Here is a 24,187-nt window from a genome sequence, read left to right as displayed (position 1 = left end):
GCAGGGTCGCATTGGAACACAGAAGGAATGGAGGGAGCACAAACTTCAGACAAAGGATGGAAAGAAGGAAGAAAGGAGGGAGGAGAAGTATGAACTTGAGACATAGAATGGAAGGAGTGAGGGAAAGAGATGCTGAGGTGGGGAGGGAATAGAAAGGGCGAACTGTTGGGCATGGGTGTGAGTGAGAGGGAAAAGATAGTGCACATGGGGAAATGAAGAAAGAGGTGAATTGATGACCATAGGCAGGGGGAGAGAGAGAGAGAGAAATATTGGACATGGTGATAGGAGAGTTGAGAAGTATAGATGCAAGGGGAAGAGAAATGAGAGGGAAAAATGTTGGATGTGGTGGTAGAGAGGGAGCAGTGGGACTGATGAAGAAGAAAAGTGTAAACCTCTTATCTTTTCTATTTAAACTACAGGACTTTTTCTTTAATGTTTTTATACACTGTGTACTGTACATACAAATTCAACTAAAGAATAGTTTTAAAAAATGGAACTCGTTCTTCATCTGAGGACTACCTGTACACCTTCCAACAGCTAGTGAGAAGGTGCTAGTGAGAAGGTGCCCTTGCCTGGAGATAAAGCTAGCCAATTAGGTTTTCAGAATATCTACAACACAGATAGAGGATGTCATGCTGAAACTGACTGTTAACATCTATACAGAACTGTTCATTCCAACAACAAAAAATTTAAACAACTATATTTTTACCTGATAAGTGTTATCAAAACTGTCATACATGAACCTGGTGATCAATGAAGTCTTCCCAACTAGAAGAAAACAAACAGAAGGCATATATGGTCAAAGATCTCCTTCAAATTCATATTAGAATACACTGCTGAGCAAATGTGTTCACATAATAAATACATCAGTGATATGATTTAAAATATTGAAAAAAGTATATACTATATATACTTAAATATAAACCGAGATAACCTTTATTCTCCCAAAAAAGGAGGAAAAAAAGTTGACTTTAATATAAGCTGGGGGGTGGGTGCTTAATATTCAAGTGCAGTGCCCTTCCCTCCCAGGCTCTGCTTTCAGCCCCCCCCCCTCCCTCCCTGCTAGGCTCTGCACCCTGTTTGCCCTCCCTCCCTTACTTCCTCGTCTGCCGTGCCAGTCTCTGCATCCAGTCTCTGCATCCAGTCCTCTTCCCTCCCTGCCAGGCTCTGCATCCATCCCCCCTCCCTCATATGCCTGCTCTTTACCCAGCCCCCCTCCTTCCTGCCCTACCAGGTTCTATCCCCCCTCCCTCTCGATGCCTTACAGGCCTCCACCTGGCCTACCATAAGTCCTAGTGGTCCAGCGGTAGTCCAGGACAGGAGGGATCTTTCACGTCTCCTGCCCCAGCCAACTTTAACAATTTTTATCCCCCTCCGGTCACACCTTCCCCCCCCCCTGCATACCTTTTAAATCCATGGTGGTCCAAGGTGGGTTGGGACAGGAGGGATTCCTTCTGTCTCCTGCCCCGGCTGACTTTAAACAACTTATATTCCTTCTGCTCCCTCTGCATACCTTTTAAGTCCCTGGCAGTCCAGCAGTGAACTGCAGCAGGAGCAACCTTCTTTCGCTCCTGCCCGTGCTTAGCTGCTGGCTAATTGGCTGCCAGTTTGCAGTCCCGCAAGACCTCGCAGCAGCAAATTAGCAACAGAAGGTCACTCCTGCCGCGATTCACCGCTGGATCACCAGGGACTTAAGAGATACATGGAGGGGGCAAGAGGAAGGTAAGTTGTTTAAAGTCAGCCGGGGCAGGAGACGGAAGGAATCCCTCCTGTCCCGGCCCACTGCAGGATCACCAGGGATTTAACAGGTAAGGGGGGGGGGGGAGCTGCAGGAGGGAGATAAAAATTGTTAAAATTGGCTGGGGCAGGGGCAGGAGACAGAAGGGATCGCTCTTGTCCTGGCCCACCAATGAACTACCAGGTCTTACTGCAGGCACAGCAAAGGCATGCAACAGGTTCAGGAAGGGGGCAGGTCAGTGCTAACCAGAATATAAACAGAGACCCCCATTTTGGGGCCTTTTTTGGGCCCAAAAATCTCAATTTATATTTGAGTATATACAGTAATTTTATATATCACCATACAAACCCACAACTAAACCACCCATTAATAAATACCCAGTTTCTTTCTAAAAGTTCAAAATGCTGTAAAAGCAAATTTCATAAATAAACCATTTGAAAAAGACAGGAATTAGGCAATGTCACGACTCCAAAAGTATATCAACCCCATTAGAATATAGTTGAGAATTCCCCATTCACAAACTAATGTAGCAAACTAGCATAACCAACACAGATACATCCACAGCTTAAAAAATAATGATATTAAAGTGCTGCAAATAAATAATTATTTTACTTAGAGCATTTTGTCATTAGGAAAATGGAACTCTAATGAGACTCATCTTTCATAACCATTCAATTGCAGAAAGCTGAAAATGAATCTTTCCTGCTAGGTGTTTCTGTGCTTTTATTACATTACATTAGAGATTTCTATTCCGCCATTGGGTGGGGCTTTTCTAATCTGTTTTATAGCGTGTCATTCTTATTGTGTTTTATATGTGTATTTTAATATTGTAGTTTGCTTTTGCAGTGAGCCAGTATATCAAGACAAACCTGTAAACCTGCTAGTTCCGAAATATCTTACCAGTGTTATGGGGAGAAATGGCTTTCAGTAGTTAGGCAAGGGACTTCCAGGAATGACTTCCTAATGATCTCTGAGGTGCCTTGAGCATTATTTAAAAAAGCAGGCTAAAGATAAAAAATAATTTTATATATATATATATATTTTCCACTAAAATGCAACAAAATATTTGAGTATAGATAATCTGTTAAGATGGAGCATGCAGCCCACAAAAAATTTGTATTTGGACTTTTATTCTACTATAAATTGTGTTTGGGGTTGTTTTAAAATATATTCTATTTTATAAACAGATTTAAAATAAGGCCCTCTTTGTGACTAAGTCCTGGAAAGAGTTGATATCTGAGAAACATTAAAGGAGGGATTTTGAAGCTTTCGAAATGCAGAGGAAGAAGGGAGCAGAGCATAGGCTATGGAATGAAGGTAAAGCTTGAGATAGATCCCTTTGTCTCTGTTGCACAGATCAATCCTCATCAGCCCTTAATGCACAGAGAATCTGCCAGGGAACTCATCCTCCCATCAGGAATGTAATGCAGGTTACCAGACTAATACACATTCTATGATCGACCTCTGCTCTCAAGCGCTTTTCCACATTAATACAAATCAGATCCAATTGCGGTAGTTGATCTCTTAAGGGATGCTTTCATCAGACCATTTAACCTGATTTTGAATTGTTACACCTCAGCAAATTCTATCACAAATATGGAAGCCCATCAACTATATAAATACAAAATAAATCCCCCCAAACCCCCCCAACAACAAACACCTGCTCCAGATTGTGGACAGGTTAAAAAGGTTGTAACTGTGGAATAACTAGAACTAGCATTACTGTTCAAGTAATACAGTAATATGCTTGCTCTGCCCCTTCTCCCAGGGTAAGGAAAGGAAAATCAACCACTCGCAGAACAGATTAAAGCTTTGAAACACAAAAACAACTTTCCTTCTGCCCTGAACCAGTAACAGACCCATATTACTCACTTGGATACTACAAGAGAAAACTGGAAACATAGAAACATAGAATATGACGGCAGAAAAGGGCTATAGCCCATCAAGTCTGCCCACCTAGTGACCCACCCTCAGACTTTATTCCGCTAGAGTTCCCACATGCATATCCCATTTCTTTTTAAAATCTAGCACGCTGCTGGCGTTTTATCACCTGAGTGGAAGTCCATTCCAATGATCTTTAAAAGAAATTCTGTGTGGTACTGGTAGCCAGTGTTCTTCTCAGAGTAAGGGGGTGACAGTCATACGTCTTGGAACCTCTGATTAGTTTGACGGTCATATTTTAAACATCCGAAGATAAATGTAGACTATGTAACTTATGACAGAAGTGTCTGAGAATTCTGAGTGCTTATTTGGTTAAATAAATGGTGAATACAGTAAATTTGTTTTAGTTTATAGAAGCAGTTTTTAAAAATGTGGCAGATTTGGGTGCCAAAAGCTCAATTTTGTCTAGTATGGTATAAGCAATATGATTAAAATGGCATTGCCTTTAAAAGCCTTAGGGTCAGCCCTATTTTTGAATGGATATTTGACTATATAATTATCTATACAGCCAGAATCAGCCACTCAAGTGCTACAGATTTTTTTTAAGGACTTACAAGATTTGTGGTGCTGCTAACCACATAAGTGCTTTTAGATATCAACCTCTTATTTCATTTTCTTATCAACAGGAAATATGATATGCACATGATGAAATAGACTTCTGAATTATGAAGCAGATTGTAAGATTTTTTTAAACAAAATCAGCAAGCACGATTGGCCAAGTTTTCCAAAGCTTTTGTTCTTTGATTCTTAAGAAAAAATAATTTCCATGCATCACACCAGCTCTAGAAACAAATCTTCACCAAAGTTGTGGCTCAGCAACTAAGCATCACAGAAAAAAAGATACTGTCCACTTCTGCCCTCTTGGGAAGTTACTGCTGTTGCAATCTCTAGTAATTGCTTTTAAAGATTTCTAGAACATACAGAATCTCCCAGCAGCAACCACAGAACAGATACCATTACTCTAACCACTGTTATCAAAAAGGCAAACCTAAAGCTTTTCTGTATCAGAAAACAAGGAGCATGAGAGACACGGTGCCTTGGTACTCCCTTCACACCTTTCTACATTCAACAAAGGTGGCTGTGGCTGTAGCCTTGTGCCACAAACAGAATTTTCAGAAATTTTGCACAGAATTTTCACATTTTTTTGCACAAACTTATTCCAGGAGCAATGGTGTATGCAGTAGAATCTGCAAACTGAAAAAAAAGAGATTCTAGAAGCAGCCCACCAGACCAATCCAGTTAATTACCTCCATGCACACATCAGAAATTTTATGACACCTGGAACTCAGTTAGAGTACGATCTGGTCAACTGTAACTTGCTTTATTTGTTAAACTACTTTGAGCTCTATTTTACAGGAAAGATATGGTATACAAAAACAATGATTAGCTACTACACTGGAAACTTGAAAGTAAAACAGATGCAAGAAACAATATGAAGCATTAAGTTTTTTTGTACTGAAAGCTTATTATATTTCTGGAAAATTGACCATTTGTATTTCATAATGAATTACTTATTCCTGTCTTATTTTGTTAACTGCACTGATCTGCAAGGTATTGTGCCATATAAATAACCGCCCCCCCCCCCCCTTTTTACAAAACCGTAACATGGATTTTAGCACCAGCTGTGGTGGTAACAGCTCCAACACTGGTAGGAATTCAATGAGTAGTGGAGCTGTTACCGCCGCAGCTGGCCCTAAAAACTGTGCTATGGTTTTGTAAAAAGGAGGGGGAGAGAGTGTTTACAGAGCTGAAGGAACAGGATTTATATTGAATTTTCCTTGTGCTTACAATGATAAGAATGAATCTTACTCTTAAACCAGGGTACCGTATATACTAGAATATATGTTGATCCGAATATAAGTCGAGACCCCCATTTTTCCCCCAAAAGGAAAGAAAAATGGTTGACTTGAATATAAACTGAGATTAGAAACTTGGATGATCCTGGTGAGCCAGTCTACAAAGACTAGACATCCTTGCCATAAGTTTTAACCCAAATATTTTTTATTAGTGTAAAAACACGTTTACAACAACATCAATCCTGGTCCCTCACAGGACAAATGAAACTGAACGAGTCCAATACAAAACTGCTCTGGCTCAGCCCAAAATTAGAACAGCTGCCTACCCTCATCTCACTGCCTTCTGACGCCACACTGCAGCTCGAGTTCTCAAGCAAATTCTAAGCATCATTATTGACTCTTCTCTTTCCTTCAATGACCATCTTAAGTCCTTGGTGAAGTCATGCTTTTTCAGTCTCCACATGCTGAGGAAGTGAGATCTTGCTTCCACCAGCTGGGAACAAATATGTGGAGAGTGATGAGGAGAAAGCAAATGTGCTAAACAAATACTTCTGTTCTGTGTTCACAGAAAAAAATCCTGGAGAAGGACCGAGATTGTCTGGCAAAGTTACACGAGAAAATGGAGTAGATTCTGCGCCGTTCACGGAGGAGGGTGTTTATGAGCAACTTGAAAAACTGAAGGTGGACAAAGTGATGGGACCAGACGGGATCCATCCCAGGATACTAAGGGAGCTCAGAGAGGTTCTGGCGAGTCCTATTAAAGACTTGTTCAACAAATCTCTGGAGACGGGAGTGATTCCTGGGGATTGGAGGAGAGCGGATGTGGTCCCTATTCATAAAAGTGGTCACAGGGATGAAGCAGGAAACTACAGGCCGGTGAGCTTCACTTCAGTTGTTGGAAAAATAATGGAAGTGTTGCTGAAAGAAAGGATAGTGTACTTCCTTGAATCTAATGGGTTACAGGATCCGAGGCAACATGGCTTTACAAAAGGTAAATCGTGCCAAACGAACCTGAATTTTTTGATTGGGTGACCAGAGAGCTGGATCGAGGACATATGCTAGATGTAATTTACTTGGATTTCAGCAAAGCCTTTGATACAGGGCTGAAGTTAGGGCCTAAAGTGGTGAACTGGGTCAGAAACTGGCTGTCGGACAGATGCCAGAGGGCGGTGGTTAATGGAAGTCGCTCGAAGGAAGGAAAGGTGACTAGTGGAGTCCCTCAGGGTTCGGTGCTGGGGCCAATCCTGTTCAATATGTATGTGAGTGACATTGCTGAAGGGTTAGAAGGAAAAGTGTGCCTTTTTGCAGATGATACCAAGATTTGTAACAGAGTAGATACCTAAGAGGGAGTGGAAAATATGAAAAAGGATCTGCAAAAGTTAGAGGAATGGTCTAATGCCTGGCAACTAAAATTCAATACAAAGAAATGCAGAGTAATGCATTTGGGGATTAATAATAGGAAGGAACCGTATATGCTGGGAGGAGAGAAGCTGATATGCACGGACGGGGAGAGGGACCTTGGGGTGATAGTGTCCGAAGAGCTAAAGGCGAAAAAACAGTGTGACAAGGCAGTGGCTGCTGCCAGAAGGATGCTGGGCTGTATAAAGAGAGGCGTAGTCAGTAGAAGGAAGAAGGTGTTGATGCCCCTGTACAGATCATTGGTGAGGCCCCACTTGGAGTATTGTGTTCAGTTTTGGAGACCGTATCTGGCGAAAGACGTAAGAAGACTTGAGGCGGTCCAAAGGAGAGCGACGAAAATGATAGGAGGCTTGTGCCAGAAGATGTATGAGGAAAGACTGGAAGCCCTGAATATGTATACCCTAGAGGAAAGGAGAGACAGGGGAGATATGATTCAGACGTTCAAATACTTGAAGGGTATTAACATAGAACAAAATCTTTTCCAGAGAAAGGAAAATGGTAAAACCAAAGGACATAATTTGAGGTTGAGGGGTGGTAGATTCAGGGGCAATGTTAGGAAATTCTACTTTACGGAGAGGGTAGAGGATGCCTGTAATGCGCTCCCGAGAGAGGTGGTGGAGAGTAAAACTGTGACTGAGTTCAAAGAAGCGTGGGATGAACACAGAAGATTTAGAATCAGAAAATAATATTAAATATTGAACTAGGCCAGTTACTGGGCAGACTTGCACGGTCTGTGTCTGTGTATGGCCATTTGGTGGAGGATGGGCAGGGGAGGGCTTCAATGGCTGGGAGGGTGTAGATGGGCTGGAGTAAGTCTTAACAGAGATTTTTGGCAGTTGGAACCCAAGCACAGTACCGGGTAAAGCTTTGGATTCTTGCCCAGAAATAGCTAAGAAGAAAAATTACAAAAAAAAAAAAAAAATTTAAATTGAATCAGGTTGGGCAGACTGGATGGACCATTCGGGTCTTTATCTGCCGTCATCTACTATGTTACTATGTTACTATGAGAGACCCTTGAGCCCCGAGATCATCCTGGTGGCCGTCCGCTGAACCGATTCAATTCTGTGCACATCTTTACTGTAATGTGGCCTCCAGAATTGCACACAGTACTCCAGATGAGGTCTCACCATGGCCCTGTACCACAGCATTATGACTTCAGGCTGACAAAACTTTTATTGATACAACCCAATATCTGCCTTGCCTTAGATGAAGCCTTCTCCACTTGATTGGCAGTTTTCATGTCTGCACTGATGATTACTCCTAAATCTCGTTCTGCTGAAGTCCTAGTTAAAGTTTCTCCGTTCAAGAAGTACGTCCTGCATGGATTTCCGCTTCCGAGGTGCATGACCTTACATTTCTTAGCATTGAAGCCTAGCTGCCAGGTTGAGGACCAGCTTTCCAATGTAAGCAGGTCCTGCGCCATATAAATCTGTAAACTGCATTTACTTACTATATTACATAGTTTGGCGTCATCGGCGAATAGTGTTATTTTACCTTGAAGCCCTTGAGTCAGATCCCCTATGAATATGTTGAAAAGGAGTGGACCCAGGACCGAGCCCTGCGGCACTCCACTGGTCACCTCCGATATTTTAGAGAGGGTACCATTAACCACCACCCTCTGAAGTCTGCCACTCAGCCAATCATTGACCCATGCAGTTAGTGTCTCTCCTAAACCCATCGATTCCATCTTGCTTAGCAGCCTGCGGTGTGGGACACTGTCAAAAGCTTTACTGAAGTCCAGGTACACGACGTCCAAAGACTCTCCCAAGTCCAACTTTCTTGTTACCCAGTCAAAGAAGCTGATGAGATTGGATTGGCAGGACCTACCCTTGGTGAATCCATGCTGACTGGGATCCCGAAGATTCCCTTCATTCAAGATCGTGTCCAATTTGCTTTTAATTAGTGTTTCCATGAGTTTGCACACTATTGATGTGAGTCTCACCGGTCTATAATTCGCAGCCTCTGCCCTGCAACCCTTTTTATGCAGAGGAACGACATTAGCTAATTTCCAGTCCAGGGGAACTTTCCCCTTACTTAGGGAGAGATTGAATAGCTCAGCCAACGGTTTCGCCAGGACATCGCTCAATTCTCTGAGCACTCTTGGGTGCAAATTGTCTGGTCCCATGGCTTTGTTCACCTTGAGTCTTGCCAGTTCACTGTAAACTTCACCTGGTGTGAACTCAAAATTCTGAAACGGGTCTTCTGTGCTTTGTGTTGCCTTAAACTGCGGACCGTGTCCCGGTGCCTCACAGGTGAAGACTGAGCAGAAGTATTAATTCAGTAGTTCGGCTTTATCGGAATCTGCTTCCACGTAACTTCTGTCCGGTCTTCTAAGGCGTACTATCCCGCCTGTGTTCCTTTTTCTGTCACTAATATACCTGAAGAAGGATTTGTCCCCCTTTTTAATGTTTTTTGCCAGAATTTCTTCCACTCAAAGTTTTGCCTCCCTAACTACCATTTTGACCGCTGTAGACCTGGTCCTATATTCTACTTTTGCCTCTCTTATCTCCGTGCACTTGTAGGAGAGAAACGCTTTTTTCTTCTCCTTAATGAGGTGCGAGATCTCCGCGGTGAACCATTGGGGTTTATTGTTTCTTTGTCGTTTATTTACTGATTTTATGAAGCGGCTAGTTGCTTCATGTATGGTTGATTTCAATGTTAACCACTTAGCTTCTACATCATCGGTCTCCGCTTGGTCCTGCAGCGTCCGATGGACGAAATCTCCCATGCGTGCGAAGTCTGTGCCCCGGAAATTGAGTACCTTTGTTTTCGTGTGTGATCTAGGAAAGCCTTTTCTAAGGTTGAACCATACTATGTTGTGGTCGCTGGAGGCTAGCGTATCTCCTACTGAGACCTCTGAGACGCTTTCCCCGTTGGTGAGTACCAGGTCGAGGATTGCCTGGGCCCTAGTGGGCTCCGTTACCATTTGTTTGAGACGTGCTCCCTTTATGGAGGTTAAGAGCCTCCTGCTACCGCTGGTTGTCGCTGAAAATGAGTTCCAGTCTGCATCAGGCATATTGAAGTCCCCTAGCAGTACAGCTTCTCCTCGTAGAGTGATATTCTCTATGTCTTCAATTAATTCTGTGTCCATGTCTTCCAGTTGTTTTGGGGGTCTGTATACCACACCTAGATACAGGCATTTTTCTCTGCCTCTTGCCAGGTTTACCCAGAGGGACTCCCCGGTGTACTTGACATCTGTGATCCTGGTGGTTTTGATGTCCTCTTTAATGTATAGAGCTACCCCCCCCCCCCTCCTAACCTGCCCTCTCTGTCCTGACGAAGTAGATTGTAGCCCGGTATAGCCATATCTCACCCATGTGAGTCCGTGAACCAAGTTTCAGATATTGCCACCACATCTAGGTCGGCATTCCTTATTTCAGCCTCCAATTCTAGAATTTTGTTACCTAAACTGTGTGCATTGACATACATGGCCCTCCATATCTTGTGTTTGCTAAGTCCCTGTGAGGCGTATCCTACCCGAGTCGGTGTGACTCCTAAAGAACTGTTTGCAATGTGGGTACTTACCCTGGACATGGAAGCGGAGTTTCGACTCACCTCATCAGGATAATTCCTTTCTGCACTAATATGTGAATGGGTACCCTCCCCCGACTTACCTAGTTTAAAGCCCTGTGAAGCAGGCGGGCTAGTCGGTGTCCGAAGACATTCTTACCCCTACTGGTCAGATGGAGTCCGTCTGGTCCCTGAAGTCCTTGTAGCGCTTCCCCATGGTTTAGGAATCCGAAGTTCATATCCCGGCACCATCCCTGTAGCCACTCGTTCGTCCTCTGGATACGTTCATCTCTGGCTCTTCCCTTGCCTCTAACTGGGAGGATCGATGAGAAAACCACCTGCGCTCCTGTCCGCTTCAGCCTCTCACCCAGTGCTCCAAAGTCTCTGGTGATGGTCTCCGGTGTGTTCCTGGCAGTGTCGTTGGTTCCTATGTGGACAAGAAGCATAGGAAAGTGGTCTCGGGGCGTGAGTAGTCTATCCAGACTGGCGGTGACATCTCGTATCCTGGCTCCAGGCAGACAGCAGACCTCCCTAGATTGCATATCCGGTCTGTAAATTGGTCCCTTGGTGCCCTTCAGCATGGAATCCCCGATGACTATTACTCTGCGCTTCTTTGGGGGGAGCCGGTCAGTTGTCCCTGGAGATGGAGCTGTGTGTTGGGCCTGCTCCTGTTCCTCATCGGCAGTCAGTCAATTCTCTACTGCCCCAGGTACAAAATAAGTACTTGTATATAATATATATAAACCACTTTGATTGTAGTCATAGAAAAGCAGTATATCAAGTCCCGTCCCCTTTCCCACTCCTGGAAATAGGAGGGTTGGGGGGGTTTAATTGGCTTTATTCGCCTGACAACAGCAGAATAATGCTAGAACAGGCATTCCAACCAGATTAAGATTTCCTGTGGGCTATGTGGAACAGAAAGAGGTGCATCTCCAAAGGGATGCAGGAGGGTCAAAAGAGTGGAGACTCACCCCTTCTGTGGCAAGGGCTCCACAGGGACTGAGCCATGTGCCTCACCAAGTTATCATCCATGGGTGATGACCGAGGGCTGCAGAGCAAAGTTCTTCATTCTACCAAGTCTAGTCCATGAATGGAAAACCTGGGAGCAAGGCTGTTCAACTCTACCAAATGATATGACCTAAACCTGCATAGCTGGGAGTTAGGCAAGGGATCAAGTGTATTAGACCACACAACCTACCAACTGCTTGTGGTAAAAAATAAATAAAAATTAAAAAATACTGGAAGTTGTCAAAGAGCACCAGCTCTTATACTAGTAATATCAGGTATGCTTGCAAACTGCTTTTACCATAGAAGGGTTAAACTACCTTCAGAAAATGATTTAGCACAGCATTTCAATTCAAAAATTAAAAACCTAAGAAACAACTGTTCGACAAATGACACTAACGGTAATCAAATAGCTAACATACAAGGAAATGAAATACCAGCAGACATGATCTGGTGTTCCTTTCAAGATTTAGAATGGAATAATTATATCAAACTATATAGCAAATACTCTAAATCATACTGCAGTCTGGACTCATGTCGCCCAGAAATTATGAAAGCGGCGCCTTTAGAATTTAAACTATCTCTGCTGAATTACTTAGTCCATAACCTAAAAAAATGGAAAATTCCTCACTAATAATTGTCACACAATAATAACCTCAATTTCAAAAAATAGTAAAGAATCATCAGCACTGGTAATCAACTATAGACCAGTAGCATCCATTCCATTCATCGTAAAAATCATGGAAGGATTGGTACATTCCCAACTGATGGAATATCTTGATCAGTTCTCTCTTGCATGAAACTCAATCTGGCTTTAGACCTTTGTTCAGTACTGAGACAGTAATTGCGGCTATCTTAGATAATCTGCATCTCTTGTTCAGTAAGGGTCTTAATGCCCTGATCATGCAACTTGATATGAGCTCTTCCTTTGACCTGGTTGACCATGGGAAAATGCTACAATGCCTAGATGCAATTGGCATTAGGGAAGAGGTGTTGGACTGGTTCCGAGACTTCCTTAAGTCCCGTACCTATCAAATATGTTTCAATTACGATCTCTCCGATACCTGGAGCAATCCATCTGGCGTACCACAAGGATCACCACTATCCCCATTGCTTTTCAATGTCTACATGTCCTCACTAGGTGCACAATTGACCCAGCTGGGGATAAAATTATTCAGTTACGCAGATGACTTTACGATCATCATTCCATTTACTAACTCTCTCTCGGAAATTACTCCCAAGGGATCAGAAGCACTAAATTTGATGGAGCAATGGATGTCTGAATTCAAACTGAAACTTAATTCAGAAAAAACAAAATTTTTTGTAGCTTCGCCACACCTGCTTGACACCAAAACACTGCTATGCATCAATAACCTTAGTTATCCTATTCAGTCTATTATGAAGGTATTGGGTGTAACAATAGACCAGTGCTTAACCATGAAGGACCAGGTAGACTCCTTAATCAGAAAGGGTTTTTTCACTCTCTGGAAACTTCGATCCATTAGAGCAGGGGTGTCAAAGTCCCTCCTCGAGGGCCGGAATCCAGTCGGGTTTTCTGGATTTCCCCAATGAATATGCATTGAAAGCAGTGCATGCAAATAGATCTCATGCAGATTCATTGGGGAAATCCTGAAAACCCGACTGGATTCTGGCCCTCGAGGACCGACTTTGACACCTGTGCATTAGAGCATATTTTGATATGCCGGCATTTAGAATCCTGGTACAATCCTCGCCTATTTAGCAATTTCCCAAAAGAATATGCGACGATTACAATTAATGCAAAATGCAGCGGTCAAACTGATTTTCGGACTGAAGAAGTTTGATCATGCAACACCTTACTACCGACAGCTGCATTGGCTACCGATGGAGGCACGCGTAAAGTTTAAGTTTGCCTGTTTCTGCTTTAAAGTACTATATGGACTAGCCCCTAAATACATAACTGACTTTTTCTCCTTCTCAACCAACAGACATAAGAGAAGTTCACATTCAATCTAATTTCCCTTCCAGTTAGAGCACAGGTGTCAAAGTCGGTCCTCGAGGGCCAGAATCCAGTCGGGTTTTCAGGATTTCCCCAATGAATCTGCATGAGATCTATTTGCATGCACTGCTTTCAATGCATATTCATTGGGGAAATCCAGAAAACCCGACTGGATTCCGGCCCTCGAGGAGGGACTTTGACACCCCTGAGTTAGAGGATGTAAACTCAAAAGACGCAATCAACACCTTTTCTCACATCAGGCAGCATTATGGGGTAAAGATCTAGAACAATTGCTTACGCCTACTACTTATGGGGAATTCATGAAACGTCTAAAAACATATCTGTTCCTGAAATATCTAGGCAGCTGACCCGTACAACTCTTTCTCCTCAATAACTGATCCCTTGAGCTGTTAATCACTAGCTTCCACCCTGTTAAGTTCAATCTATTTGTACCTTCTTTTAATCTTTGTAAACCACATAGAACTTCACGGTCCTGCGGTATATAAACTGTTATTATTATTTGCAATTGTTTACTTGCTTTGCAGCAGTTTGTTTCTTGTCTAATTCTGGTCTATTTCATTAATATGGACTTTCTTCATATTCCCTGCACTGAATGATATATGTTGCATCAGCATAAATTCATATCATCCAGATGGGAAAGATATTGAGCCTAAATAGAGCAGGAAGGATCCATAACTGTGTAACTCAGTCTAGTGTTTGTGCTTAATCACTTATAGAGATCTTCCCACACCACAAGTTACATTTTTTCACGGTAACAGTATAAACAAGTTAGTTTAACAAGTTCCAGTGACAGATTCTCATTAAAGTAATACAAAAACAAAGAGTTTTACAATGTGCAAGTGACAAAGAGACTGTCCAAGGAGAAAACCCTACTTCAAGGACTTTGGTTAATTTGTTGCGCATACTGTATGTGTCAGCTCAGCAATATGGGACAGGAAAGAAAAATTGTTTCTGTAAGTCAAACAAGATAACTAAATTTAATCTATCAGGAAAGAGGCCTATTGTGAGCAGTAAACAGACTAATATGGGATTAATAAATCACAACAATGTGTCAAAGTGCAACCTATTCATTACAAATAGCTGGTGGGCCATGTGGCAACATATGCTCTATCTAGAAGACAAAATACACCAGACCACACACAAGATGATTTGCAGAGATTATTGGGAAGCATCTGCAGAGGAATAAATATTAAGCAGGCCCGAATAGAATGCTGTGGGCACTCAAGTCAAGCCAAGCCAAATTAACTACATCATTACAGAAACTAGAGGTAAGGGCAACAAATGTCCGAAATCTCTCAAAAGAATTACTGAAACATTTAGAAATTCAGACAGCATTACACACAGTATAAAATAAACTTTTCTCCAGTGTGGCAACCTGACTAAACCACACTCATCACCTTAAGCAAAATGCTTGCCTTCCCCACCATATTCAGTTTAAAGATTAAGAAATTCAACTCACAATTTTGTCCTTATAATTTTAGAATAGGTCTGTTTAGATTGTAAATTCTTTCGAGCAGGAACATGTCTTCTTTGTGCGCTGTACAGCGCTGCGTACGTCTGATAGCACTATAGAAATTAATAGTAATAGTATTTTCCCTCATCCAGTTCTCCTCATGACCATCCAAACAAAACAGCTCACTCATCTCCCTATCTAACAGGCATCACACACCACAGAAGCCTTTATGCGCAGCCCTGAAAGCATTTGTCCAGCCCTTCAAACTCAGTCCAGGTACCAAGAGAGTAAAAAAGACCCTTTGTGCCTACTTCAGAATTCCAGAGTCCTTTCTCTTGAAAGGGTAGTACCTGGTTAAGATGTCTGAAGACCTAAGGAGATTTTTCCTTTTATTTTAAAATCTCTTTATTTGCATCAGTGTGCATCCAATAGTGCTATACAGAGTTATGAAAATGCTGTCAAAAACAAACACAAAAGAAACATTCAGCTTTTGAACGTTTTAGAATGTGGGACTGGATGGGTTGATCAATAAGGCCTTTACAAGAGAGAGAACATAAGAATTGCCATCTCCGGATCAGACCCTGGGTCCATCAAGTCCAGTGATCCGCACACGCGGAGGCCCTGCCAGGTCTAACAGTAAAGGCCTCAAACCACTGTTTGACTCTGACTTAATTCTGTTTTTAGAGGGGGGGGGGGGAACTGCGGTATCAAATTTGATAACCTTTTGAATGGCATTTGTGTTTTGTGTTTTATTATTCAATAAAACAGATTTTAACAAAGAAACATGATGGCAGAGAAAGGCCAAATGGTACATCCAGTCTGCCCATCCACAGTAACCATTATCTCTTTTTAAGGGCCTTTTTTGTTTTACACTGCTCAATAAGGGGAGCAACGCTCCCAAGGGAATGGTCCATGAGCCCCGATCTGTGAATTCAGGCTGTCCAGGTGGGTGCAGAGTAAAGCAGCCAACCCCCTTGAAGCCAGTAATATTAAGATGGGTATACAGAGGGCTTATTCAAAATCAAAGGTTGTAGACTTTTTAAAAAAATTAACTTTGGATGGGGGGGGGGCGGTTTAAGTCAAGGAATTATTGTCTGGATGGGAACGTCTGGAAGGAGTGGAAATGCAATGGGTAAAACTGAAAGGAGCAATTGTAAGGGCAACAAACCTTTTTGTGAGGCAAGTAAATAAACATAAGAGGAAAAGAAGGCCACTTTGGTTCTCAAAAGTAACAGCTCAGTATTTATAATTGGGATGGGTGTGAAGATATCATTATTCAGAATAGATAGGATATTTATGATAATATATGTTTGTGTTATACAGAATGATAATTGTTTGGGTGGATGGGTGGGGGGGGGAAAAAGGATGATTATGAACATGAGAAAGATGTATTACTATGAGTTGCATTGGTTGTGTTGCACTGTTGTAATTTTGAAAATTAATAAAGAATTTTTTTTAAAAAGTAACAGCTGAGAAGGTAAGGAAAAAGAGGTTAACTTTAATAAACTACAAAAGATCGCAGAAAGAGGAAGATAGGCAAAAATATCTGGAAATTTAATAGAGGCTGGTTGAGTAGTCAGGAAAGCAAAGATGCAAATGGAAGAAAAAATAGCTGGCATGGTAAAATGGGGAGACAAGATTTTTTTTAGATATATTAGTGATAGAACAGAAATATTTGTTAAGCAATTCGGCCTTCTCTTTATCAGCTTCTACGAATTCCTCCTCTTCACCTTTGAGTCTCTCAACGCCACTTTTGCACTTCTTCCTGTGTTCACGGCTGAAGCGCCGGGAGCAAGACCGCAGAAGAAACACAAATAGGGATGGAGTAGTGGTAGACCCTGATCAATTTTCAGAGGATTGTCTTCATTAGGAGCTAGCAAAATTAAAAGGTAGACAAAGCAATGGAGCTGGATGGTATATATCCGAGGGTGCTTAAGTAACTTAGGGAAGTTCTGGTGGCTCTGCTCACTGACCTTTTCAATGCTTCTCTAGAGTCGGGAGTGGTATCAGAGGACTGGAGATGGGCAGATGTGGTCCCTCTACACAACAGAGGAAATAATAAAGAAGTAGGGAATTTCAGGCCAGTAAGTCTGACGTCTATGATAAGCAAATTAATGGAAATACTTTTAAAACAGAGAATAGTGAATTTTCTGGAATCCGGTGGATTACAGGACTGAAGGCAACATGGATTCACTAGAGGTAGGTCTTGTCAGAAAAATCTGATCAATTTCTTTGACTGGGTGATCAGAGAATTGGATAGAGGATAGATGTAGTATATTTCGATTTTAGCAAAGCCTTTGTCAGTGTTCCACACAGGTACCTAATAAATAAATTGAGAACCCTCAGGATGGACCCCAAAGTGATGGGCTGGGTCAGAAACTGGTTGAGTGGAGGACAACAGAGGGTAGTGGTCAATAGAGATCACTCTGAGAAAAGAGATATTACCAATGGTGTGCCTCAGTGGTGTTCTTGGGCTGTTCTTTTTTAACATTTTTATATTGTTGAAGGGCTGTCAGGTAAGATTTGCCTCTTTGTGGATGATACCAAAAGGTCTGAAATTTGGCAGCTAAAATTTAATGACTAAGAAATGCAAGCTCATGCATTTGGGTGGCAAAAACCCAAGGGAACAGTACAGTTTAGGGAGTGAAGAACCTATGTGCACGACAGAATAGCGGGATGATCTTAAGTTGGCCAAACAGATTGAAAAGGTGATGGCGAAAGCTAGAAGGATGCTACGATGCATATGAAGCAGTATGGCGAGTAGGAAAAAGGAGGTATTGATGCCCTTGTATAAGACTCTGGTGAGACATTTAGAATATTGTGTACAATTCTAGAGACCGCACCTTCAAAAAGATATAAAAAGGATGGAGTTGGTTCAGAGGAAGGCTACTATAATGGTACGTGGTCTTCATCATAAGGCATATGGGGACAGACAAAGATCCCAATATGTATACTTTGGTGGAAAGGTGGGAAAGGGGAGATATGATAGAGATGTTTAAATACCTACATGGCATAAATGCACATGTTGAGTCTTATTTGAAAGGAAGCTCTGGAGTGAGAGAGCATAGGATGAAGTTAAGAGGTGATAGGCTCAAGAGAAATGTAAGGAAATACATTTTTTTTACAGAAAGGGTGGTAGATGTGTGGAACAGTCTCCCGGAAAGGGTGGTGGAGACAGACTTTGTTTGAATTCAAGAAAGTGTGGGATAAGCACATGGGGTCTCAGAGAAGAAGAGAATGGGCAGAACTGCGGATGGGCAGAATGGATGGGCCATTTGGCCTTTATCAGCCATCACATTTCTATGTTTCACATTAGCATATGGCTAGAAGACTGCCCCATGACCTACCCTATTCTTTAGCCTCAAATTCCCAATCCCCAACCTGATATTTCTATGTCCATCGCCAACCATAGAAATTGGAAATGAGTTGAGATGTACCAGACAATTAAAGGACTATTCAAAATTACACTATGGTGCTACTTTTCACGCTGAAAATGTTTTGGGTTGGGGGGGTTGGCGGGGGATTGCTGCTTTTTTTTTTTTTAACCGTTCATCATAACTGGCCAAAGTAGTTGAAATGGAGGAGCATGCAGCCTAATACAGCAGTGGGCTAAGAACCCAGGGAACTCAGTTCAAATTCCATTGTGGCTCCTTGTGATCTTGAGGATCCCTTAACCCTCCACCAGCTCAGGTACAAACTTAGATTGTGTGCCCTCCAGAGATAGAAAAATATAACTGACTGTACACTTTCAATAACATTCAGGCTTACAGGCAGTATAAGAGAAATACATTTTTTTTTTTTTTAAACCCATTCACATTCTGTTTTTGACCTCTCTCTGCCTAATTTGCCATTATTAAGAATTAAACACAACACATTCAAGGAATTTTCACAAAGGATAAGTACATTTTCTTCTTGTGAACTTCTTCTCCATGCTGGTCAGGCTGTTCAACAACAAACTGCTCCAAGGGAAGCTTTGTTAAAATCCATAAGTGTACATTTTCCTATCTGTCACAATTTGTCAGACATGCTCCAGCAACTCGGGCTTTTTAAGCAGCTCTTTCCAGCTGAGAGAATTCCATTTTGGACAAATGCATGACATGTCAGTTAATGTAAAAAATCTGACAGAAGCTGCAAAAACAGCATAATGGCCTGTCTATTATAGAGCTTCAAAGACAACAGCAGAACAAGCTGCAGACCAATTTTGTTACAAAGCTCCTCTGTTCAGGAAAAAGAAAGACTAGCAGGTGGAATATACAAAGCTACAAGTATGGCCTACTTAAATATTTTCTAACAAAGGAGCTATCTGTTGAAAAAAGGTAGTCAAATAGAAAAGGCAGGGGCATCAAGAGACCTTGCACTGTCCATGGTTAACAAAACTGAAAACACTGAGTTTTTGCCTTAGGCTTACCAGCCACCACCGCAATATATACCAAAACTGGCCTACTTGCACTCATATATGTCCACTGTATGCCATCCTGTGGGTCTACTCAGCTCACAGTTTCCCTGTACAATATGTTAAAATGTGCCTCAGATCTTGGAGCAACACCAACAGCTTGAGATTCCTCCAGGAGGATCATCTCCAAAGGATTACTTAAGGCAAGATGGAGACAACATTGCTTTATATCATGTGTAAGTCTAGCTTAGAAGTGATATATCAGTTGTACCTAGAAAATTATGATAGTAAAAGACCTAAGTAGTATATTCTGTAGCCAAATTAACTCTTTACCGAAACTTAAATCAACTACCTCTTATCGCAGGGATACTATGATTTATAGAATAAACTTCTTATAAGCTAATGCTCAAAGAGCTCCTTTTCTCAGAAAAAAAAAACAAAAACACGACACACTGTGCTAATTAGGAGGTTTATATTTGATATCCGAGTCCCTCTTGCCCCTGTTAATCCCTAGCTCACCCAAAACTACAAAATTCAGTAGAGGGCACAAGTAATACCAATTCATTTCTGACATGCAGCTGACATTTCAAGACACCTCATGACCTCTATTGATAACAGTGCTAAGTTTTATGGAAAACAGCCACTTTCAGTAACTTGTCTGTAATTTAACTGTACAAGTTTGAAAATTGATCTTAAAAAAAAAAAGAACAACAACAAAAAACCAGACTGGAGAAAAAAAAGTTGCTAAGCCATGAATTTTATGAGTTAGTACATCAGCCCCTAGGTATGAAAAGCTTGGTAGGCAGGTAGTTTTCTATCCCCCTCCTCCCCAGAGAGCTCAGAATGGGTTACAGTTTATTATTCACAGTGTTACAATATAACATTATATAAGGTTACAACCTCTCCAACCCCATGCCGGTGCTGTGGTATAAACAAAATAAACAAAAGAGACTTTTCCACTCTCTTACATCCTTGCTCATGCGTGCTGTCTAACACCAACTCTGGCAGGAAACACATTTCAAATATGACACATTGTAATCACAAAATAGAAAATACAATTTTATTCTACCTTTTGCTGTCTGATCATCTTATTATTCAATCCCTTTGTTATTTCACTATGTCACATTAAAAAGTGACACACATATCTAGGGTCTCCACATCTAGCAATCCAAAATCTGACTATTCCAATCCAATCCAAAAGTTTATATACAGAATCATCTCCAAAAATTGGGCCTCGATTCAGTTTACATTTTGTAATAAAAGGAGAATAATAGGACACTATTTGCTCACTGTAAACGAGATAAGGTCAGCTTTATATTCATCTAAGGCTTGTTGAAAAAGATAGGTTTTCAGGGATTTCCTGAATAGATGAAGAGAGACAAGAGATCTAATTTCGTAAGGAACTACATTGTCTCAACTGCAGCATTTTAGCACATTTTCTTTAAACAAAATCAAAATATGAGTAGCTAGAGCTGGAAGATTTTTAGAAGCTATGCAGAGAAGACCAAACATGTCTGAATGATAATGTTTACTTCATGTGACCTTTAAGAGAACAGATATATACAGTAAATGGCTCTAAGGTTTTGATTGGTCTGCCCTTTTATATATGTATCCAGGGTATTATGGGAGAGGGATTCCAGTTTTTAAGGGAGGCGTGGATAAGCCACTTCACAAAATGTTTAATCAGCATTGTAAACGGCATTTGTACAAAACAGATAAGAATATATTGATATGGTTAGTGCAGTTTTGTTTTTTTGCAGTGGATCAGAGCTTATATTCCTCCATGTTGTTTTTTCTCTTCCTTTTAAACCAGTGGTCTCAAACTTGCAGCCCACCAGGTACTATTTTGAGGCCTCCGGTATGTTTATCATAATCACAAAAGTAAAATAAAACAGTTTCATGTCATATGTCTCTTTAACTATAAATGACAATATTATTATTAAGACTTAGCGGCCAAATTCAGGAGAGAAGGGCTGCCCACACCCAGACATCACCCGAGCAGCCTGCAGACTCCCCATAGCTGACTCCAGGTTTTGGTCCTCCCCATGTAAAGGAAGAGCCAACAGCCACTCCCGATCTCCCCCTCTCCATTTGTTGCCAACGTGGGAACTCCCGCAGTTAGTGCTGCCTAAATGACTGCCGCGACCAAATCAGCTGCCTGGTCTTCCAGCCCCTCCTTTTGTCGGCAGCTGTCGCACTGACCAGTTTCTATTTGCCATAATGGGATCAGCATTTTGCCACCTCAGCTGCCAGTTTGAAATATTTTGGCATGCTCAGTGCCATGCAGATAAAACCAAGAACTCACCTTCTGTGGGAAAGATGCTTGCCAATGCACAGCTCAGGACCTGATGCAGCCAGAAAAAAACTTACTTAAATTTAGAGCCCTGCTAGCTGTGCCAACGGTTCTCCTCTGCTGCCATTTATTTTAAGGCTCTACTCATCACCTGGAGTGCGCCTACTGTCCCTGTAGTCGGGATTACTCCCCATCTCTGCCAGAGCCTGCTCTTGATAGTACAGTGATACCTTGGAATCCGAACTTAATCCGTTCCAGAACCCCGTTCAAGTTCCAAAGCGTTCGAATTGCAAGACAATTTTTCACATTTAAAATAATAGAAACTGGATTAATCTGTTCCTGGATTCCACAAACTCAAATTTTAACAGGAAATACACTGGATTTTAAGGTAAAATATTAACAAATATTCCAAAGCAGCATTCAGATTCTGGGGCAGAAACACACACATACAATGTGCAGGGCATTCGGATTCCAAAGCAGAGTTCAGATTCTGAGGCAAAATTTACTACAAAAAAGGTTTGGATTCCAAATCGTTCGAGTTCTGGGGCGTTCGGATTCTGAGATGCCACTGTACTATCATTCTTTAAGTCTTTTCAGTGAGGTTTGGCTCTTGTCTGTTTTGGGGTTTGTTTGTTTTTTTGGTGAGGAGGAAGCACAGAGAGGGCAGGAGGGGAGAGAGAGAGGGGGGTATTGACCTGGCTCCCTCAGGTATATCCCCCTAGGTACCAAATCAGCCTAAACCTCCCCCCCCCCAGGCTCAACCAAGGTAGAGAACTAAAATGAGAGCCTAAAGTCAAATCAATCCAGGAGCATGGGTAAAGCTATCAATCCACCTGCTGGAGATAGAGTATACTGGAGAAGGAGCATGCCATAAGAGGTAATGGATCACAGCTTAGGTGTTCTCTATCTCTGCCTGCTGGTGGATGGACTCCATGTATCAGGTTTTGTTTGTTGTTGATTATAGGGAAATACTTTTTCACATAAAAGGTGGTGGAGGTGTGGAATGGCCTCCTGGTGAGGTAGTGGAGATAAAATGTGTATCTAAATTTAAGACAGCCTAGAACAAGTACATTGGATCTCTAAGTGAGAGGAAGGAATAGTAGATGGCATGGTTAAGCTGACTAGATAGGCCATATGGTCTTTAACTGCCTTCAATATAACAATAGTTCTTAGTGATATAGAGGACAAAGATCCATGGCTAAGGATGTGAAATCTACAGATGAAAAGGTCCTACACATGGGCACTAAAGGCAGGTTGATATGTTAACCAGAAGTTCCAGCAGAGCTTCACTTACTCAGAGAGGAAAGGCTAAGCCATTTTCTTACAACATTTTTAGTAACAGAGAGGAGAGTGTGGTGCAGTGCTTATAGCTACAGCCTCAGCACCCTGAGGTAGTGGGTTCAAACCCCATGCTGCTCCCTGGGCAAGTCACTTAATTCTCCACTAGGCAAGTCACTTAATCCTCCACTGCCCCAGGTGCATTGGATAGATTGTGAGTCCATAAGGACAGATGGGAAAATACTTGAAGTACTTGTATGTAAACTATTTTAGAAACATAGAAACATAGAAATTGACGGCAGAAAAGGGCCACAGCCCATCGAGTCTGCCCATACCAATGACTCACTCCCTGACTTCTACTCCCCTATAGATCCCACGTGAATATCCCATTTTGTGTCTGGTTTTATAACTATAAAAAGGCAGTATACAAGTCCCAGTCCCTTTCCCTAACAGATCAATGGTGCACCTCTGGAGCTTGCTTCAAGACATCAATTTACCATCTAGTGAATAGTATATTTAATAAGTGACAGCCTCAGAAGACCTATCAAAGTTGGTCTCCAATATTAATATTTTCTAGTCTTACTGGAAATTAGGTGCGCACTTTTTATCTTAATCAGTTTACAGAAAAGACAGTTGGAGGTCAAAAACAGTAACAATCTTCTCTTATCAATTCCATTGCATACAATTTATGGAAATTGTTTTATGGCACAAGTGACCCAATGATCCAGCACACCAAATATATCAGCCCCGAAAGGACAAATTCCAAAGAAATACTACAGAAGTGTGTCTAGGACTTTCCTTGCAGAATATAAGTGCTCTTTTTCTGAAAAAAGAGCTCTGTCTAAACTCATCAGCAACAGGTAACTTAGAAAGCCTGATTTAGCATCCTGCATAATACAAAGTTGCTTACTGGTAACAAGTGTTCTCCATAGACAGCAGGAATAATCAGGTATACATCGATAGCCCAGACTTCCTAGAATGCCTTCCCATATGCTATGTTCTCTTTCTGCTTCTTCAGCTAATTTAAAGCTCCAAATCAGCTCTCAGAAGACAGGAAAGACTGTATGCTCACTTGTTACCAGTAAGCAGCTTATCAGTCTTCAACAAGCAGCTCCAGAGAAGAGCGACTAAAATGGTTAAGGGGCTGGAAGAGTTGCCGTACAGTGAGAGATTAGAGAAACTGGGCCTCTTCTCCCTTGAAAAGAGGAGACAGAGGGAACATGATCAAAACATTTGAGATAATGAAGGAGATTGTTCACCCTCTCCAAAGTAGAGAGAACGAGAGGGCACTATCTAAAGATAAAAGGGGATAGATTCCGTACAAACATAAGGAAGTTCTTCTTCGCCCAGAGAGTGGTGGAA

The 24,187-nt window shown here is 41.8% G+C and overlaps 1 protein-coding gene across 2 annotated transcripts in view; it reads right to left on the bottom strand.

Annotated features, from left to right (window-relative positions):
• RAB6A (RAB6A, member RAS oncogene family) overlaps positions 1-24,187 on the bottom strand; it is a 165,985-nt gene that overhangs the window by 58,125 nt on the left and 83,673 nt on the right. For both annotated transcript variants that reach the window (XM_033947851.1, XM_033947850.1), the window contains exon 2: positions 710-768. In XM_033947851.1, the coding sequence (XP_033803742.1) occupies positions 710-768 (59 nt within the window). The remainder of the gene's footprint in view (positions 1-709; positions 769-24,187) is intronic.

Source organism: Geotrypetes seraphini, chromosome 6, assembly GCF_902459505.1.
Source record: "Geotrypetes seraphini chromosome 6, aGeoSer1.1, whole genome shotgun sequence".
Classification (NCBI taxonomy): domain Eukaryota; kingdom Metazoa; phylum Chordata; class Amphibia; order Gymnophiona; family Dermophiidae; genus Geotrypetes; species Geotrypetes seraphini.
The sequence above is the reverse complement of the archived record's forward strand: the minus strand, read 5'-3'. Positions and strand labels throughout refer to the sequence as shown.